Source organism: Blastomyces gilchristii, assembly GCF_000003855.2.
Source record: "Blastomyces gilchristii SLH14081 genomic scaffold supercont1.29, whole genome shotgun sequence".
Taxonomy (NCBI): Eukaryota; Fungi; Ascomycota; class Eurotiomycetes; order Onygenales; family Ajellomycetaceae; genus Blastomyces; species Blastomyces gilchristii.
The window spans coordinates 3,462-8,785 of NW_003101653.1; the positions used below are offsets into that span (position 1 = coordinate 3,462).

Genomic DNA, 5,324 nt, shown 5'->3' on the forward strand with positions numbered 1-5,324 from the left:
TCTGAGATAAAATTGATATTATCTTCAGTATAAGCAATGTCTGTATTTAATCTATTCAAATTCTTATTTTTTGAGTCATCTGAGTAAATCAGAATAGACTCTTTTATATTGATTATAGAGATCTTCTTCAAATGCTGTTCATATTCTCTCTCTTTAGATAGTTCACTTATTTGTAAGTCTATGAGAGATTCCAGCTTTTCTTTCCAGAGAGATATCTTCTCATGATCAATTTTTTCAATATTTAATAAAGAAAATTGATTCTTAATAAGTGAACATAGTTTATACAGTTGAGAGGGCATTTTCTTTAAAGTATTATTCTCATTTTAATTAAGAAATCTATTTCAATCCAGTTCATTTCCTGAGTTAACTGATGAAAATGAAGAAGAGACTCTTTCTCTGATTATATGATTTAAGCTTATCTTTATGACTCTCAGAGCATAGTTCATACAGGCCTTTTCAAATTAAATAGCAGAAGATGAAATTGAGGCTTCAATTTCCATTGCTTTAATAGAAGATGATTTGAATACTCTCAGAATTCTTCTCAAAGCTCTGTTTTATAGACTTTGAAACAGTTTAGTGAAGTTATCTTGATTGTTTCATCAGACTTGAACTTTATAATCAGCTACTGAGATAATACAGGCTATGTATAACTGTCTCATAGCCTGAAAAGATAGACCTCTCTCAGTATTTGATAGTCTGATTATACTATTTAGTAGTCTCTCTGTCTTGATGATTCTTTATTGAATATGATATTTAAAATTCAACTTAGAGTTTAATCATACTTCTAGTCATTTAACATTCAAACTGGGTTTAATCTCTTTATTCAGAAGAGTTAAACTTAGTTCTTTTTTATTAAATCTGGAAAAAAAGTGAATTAACTCAGTTTTATTCATATCAAATTAAATTAGATTGATATCTGCTCTAACAAAGATTTTCTTTACTGCTTTCTTAATCACTTCTAAATTCTCTTTAATTGTCTTTGAACTGTAGAGTAGATCAATATCATCTACATAACTTGAAGATCTCACTATTTTCATCTCTCTATTCTTGAATAAATATGCAGTGTATATTGTAAATAAAACAGATGAGATTAGAGATTCTTATGATACTTCTATTTTTATCTCAGTTTTATCTTGTTTTCTTTCATCAAAGAATAGTTGTATAATTCTTTTAGACATGAAATAATTAACTCATTTTATTAGAGAAAGTGATAGTTTTAACATCTTCAAAGTTTGAATCATCTTAGACTTTGAAACATGATTAAATGTATCTTTTATGTCAATAAAAACTGCAGTTGAGACCAGGTCTTCATACTTTACTACTTGAACATCATGAATAACTGAGAGAACAGTGTCAATTACAGAACATTGTTTTCTATCTCTTATTTATTCATTAAATAGAAGAGAATCACTAATAGAGCTTATAAAAGATAATCTAGTAGCTATTATCTTTTCTAGAACTTTTCTTAAACAGTTCAATAGAGATATTACTCTATATAACTTAGAAACTGAAGCTTTTCTATTAGGTTTTATAAGGATTACATCAGTAGCTTCTCTTCAGCATTCAGAATGATAATCATTTCTTAAGAGATTGAAAAAGAGCTCAAAATATTCATTCTTCAAGTAGGAATATGTGTTTTGAATAATTAAATGATTAATTGAATCAGGCCCTGTAGTAGTTTTAATTGAACTTGAGAATATTACTGACTCTAGTTCATCACATGTAAGCTCAGGCTATTCTCAGTTATTTTTATCAATATATTCATGAAATGACATATTCTTCTCTTCTAAATGTGATGAGTTTTGAAAGAGAATTCTTATAAAAGCTTAATATTTTTTCTCAAAAGAGTTTGCTGTATACAATTTATTCTGAAATTCATATTCTAAGGTTGAAAGCTTTGCTACACTTCTTATTTTAGTATAGTTAAAGACTTTAAAGACTTCTTTTTCTTATACTTCTTCAAGAAATTTGTTTCAGTAATCTGTTTTGACTTTTTTAATATCTGAAAAATATTCATTTTAAATAGCTTTGAACTCTTTATCAGATATTAAGTTATTCTTTCACTCTCTCTTAGCAGTGACTAATTGCTTTCTTTTAGAAGTGATATTCTCATTTCATCAAGATTTGAAATACTCAGAAGACTTTTTCTTTGAAATATTTTCTTCAATACTTGTTAGAAGAATAGATGTAATCAGCTTTACTCTATTCTCAAGCATTTCATTTGAGATATCTTGACTTTGACTTCAATAAAGCTCACTCTATCTTTCAGATTTCAGCTGTTTTACTCTTTCTTCAACTGCTTTTCAATCAGCTTTTTCAAAGCTATACTGATTAGAGAGAAGAGGATTTTCACTTCTTTGTTTTTCACTCAGTTCAATATCAAATTGAATGATCTCATGATCTGATTCTGAGGTTTCATTTGAATCAATAAATCAGTTTATAAGTCTTTTTTTAATTAGATTTTATGATATGAAAGTTAGATCTATAATAGATTTCTGTTTCATGTCTTTTCTAAAGAATGTTTGTTGATCAGACTTATTAACTAAATCTATTGAATACTTAAAAGTTCATTCAATCAGTTTATCTGCTCTTACTGCTCTTGTGCACTCTGAGTTTTATCAGAGATAATATGTATTGAAGTCTTCTGCAATAATAGAGTTTTTTAAGAGAGTTATATTTAAAAATCCTCTATCAATTATTCAGATATTGTTGTTTTCTTTCAATGACTTTTTATTATAGATATTTATAAGTTGAATAGTATCAAACTCATTCTCTTTATCTATAATATCACTCACTAGAATATCAGAGTCAGATATGATATCAAATCTTAAATTAAATTAATATCTTGATCTTTTTCTTTCATAGATCACTACTCTTGATTTTATCTCAGATTTTTCAGAAAGAAAGCAGTAATAGCTTGAATGAGAAATGATATACTTTTACTCAGTATCAAAGTTTAGTTCTTAAAGAAGTACAAAGTCAACTTTTTATTCAAATGCAATCTGAAGATAAGAATAAATACAATTTAAGTTTCTATTCACATTATTTTGAATAAATGTGATTTTTGAAGAGTTTTTAAACTTTTTTTATTATTTTTGTTGTATATTCATACTAAGAGAGAGTAGATATAGAGTAGAATCTAATCTCTATCATCAGATAGTAGATTATAACTATTTTGAAAAGTAGGAATCTTAACTGCTTGTATTATATCTAGTTTATTATCAGAGTTATTTCTCAATTCTCTAATCTTAACAGAAGTTTGAGAATTCAAATTCTGTTTATACTTAGCTGAAGAGTTGAAGTTTGAAGATCTAGATAGTTAAGAATTTCTTCTTTTTAAGCTTATAGTTATAGATTTACTAGCTTGACTTTTCTCTTCAGTTTTAGATTTACTTTGAGCTTCATCTTTTCTTCAGTTCTTCTGAGTTCTTGAAGTAAATACACATTCTTTTGAGCTAGATGCATGTTTTTCTTTACAATTGAAGCACTTAAGCAGAGTATGTTGACATATTTCATCTCTTTTTAAGCATGTTTTACATTTATGCTCACTAGTTTTGTAATCTCTAGCACAGAATGCATATTTTGAGTCTCTGAAACAAGAGATTACAAAGTGTTCATATCTTTGACAGTTTGAACACTGTGTTTGAGCTTTGAGATTCATTCTTGAGTCTTTGTATTCATGAACTCTCATTTTCAAATCTGCTACTCTTACTTCAGAGATTCTTGATTGTTGAAGTGTCTTTATATATACTAGAACAGAGGTATTTCTTTTACTCTGTCTGAACTCAATTGAATTAAGTCATACAGACTCTTTTCTCAGTTGAATAGAATTGTACTCTTTCAATTCATTTTTAAGAAGTAGTATTTCTTTCTCACAGTCAAAGATTTCAACTGAAATATTATGAAGAATGAATTTATCTCACTTTTCATCTCTCTTAGATAGAATTATTATGTTTAACAGAGATTCTACTGCTGACTTTCAGAGATTCTCACTCTGAATAAGAAATTCTGCACTGAATTCAGACATTGTAATGAGAATGATGAAGTTTTTAAAGAAGAATAACTCAATTGAAGCTATAACTGGTTTTTGAACTTCAATGTTAGTTATTAACTGAGAAAAGAACTGCTGATTGATTTCATTTCTAATTCTGAAAATAAGGTTTGAGTTTAGCTTATTTCTCTGCAATATGTCCTGATTTGAAACTTTGAGAATAAGTCTTCTATTTCTGAAGATTTAAAGATTTTTCTCTTTTTACATTTTTTTCTTCACTCTTCTATCAATAGAAGTATGAGCAGTATTCTTCTCAGTTTTCTCAGAATTTTGAGCAGATTTTGAGATAGCAGATTTAGAGATAGCAGATTTAGAGACAGTAGATTCAGCTGCTTAAGCATATATTTTCTTCTAATTTAAAGAAGAAGAAGAAGAAGAAGTAGAAAAGAAAGAAGAGCAAACTGAAGAGTCAGTGATTGTATTAGAAATTTTCAAAGTTTTTTGAACTGTGTTTGAAATTCTAAGTTTGAACTTGATCACTTTCTGTAGTTGTCTAGCCTGAGTATGAAGAATTAACAGAACTTCTTCATTCATCTCACTCAGATACTGCTTTTCAAGAATTTTACTTTCTTTTTCAAGTTTCTGTATTTCAAGAACTTGTTATTTCTCTATTTCTTCTTTCTTTCTTCTCTTCAGAATTTCAATCTCAGAAATAGCATTTGAGAAAGCATTCTTTTTCACATCAACTAAGTGTACTTTCAAACTCATTATTCTTACTTAATGAAAAGTTAATCAGACTAATTCAATTGAGATATTTATTAAACTCTTTTGAATTGAAAAGTTAATCAGACTGTTTCAATTAAGAGATTTCTAAGTCTGTTTTCAATTAAAAAGTTGATCAGACTATTTCAAAAGAAGAATAACAGACTTTTATGTGTAAAATACCTGATTTTTTTCACACTAGTTCAGTAACTAGATTAGATTTTTGAAGAGAATCTAATAAACTAAAATTGATTTTTAAGATAAATCAGTAAAATCTTTATAATCTCTTTCTTGAGATACAGTGAGGAAAGTATGATATCAATTAATAATAAATTCAGATAATATGACAGTTTTTTGAGAAGAAAAAACTGATAAAAAAATAAATCAATTTTTTTGCGGAGAAAATTGGATTAGAGACTATTCGATTTTGATTCTAGATTAGTCAATTTCTTCTCGCACAAGAAGGTGTGGCAACTCAAATCGGTTATGAGAGGAGTGTAAAAGAGATTAAGGATAATGAGAGCTCTTCGGCTCACTGAAAAAGAATGCTTTACTGAAAAGAGTATGAAAA

General features: G+C 27.5%; 1 protein-coding gene across 1 annotated transcript; it reads right to left on the reverse strand.

Moving 5' to 3' along the window:
- Nucleotides 1-4,025: 4,025 nt before the first annotated feature.
- On the reverse strand, nucleotides 4,026-4,192 carry BDBG_17861 (uncharacterized protein; the record flags this gene model as incomplete). The annotated part of the gene is made up of 1 exon (XM_031725490.1): nucleotides 4,026-4,192. A coding segment is annotated over one exon (165 nt), but the record flags the coding sequence as incomplete, so codon positions are not given.
- Nucleotides 4,193-5,324: the final 1,132 nt, after the last annotated feature.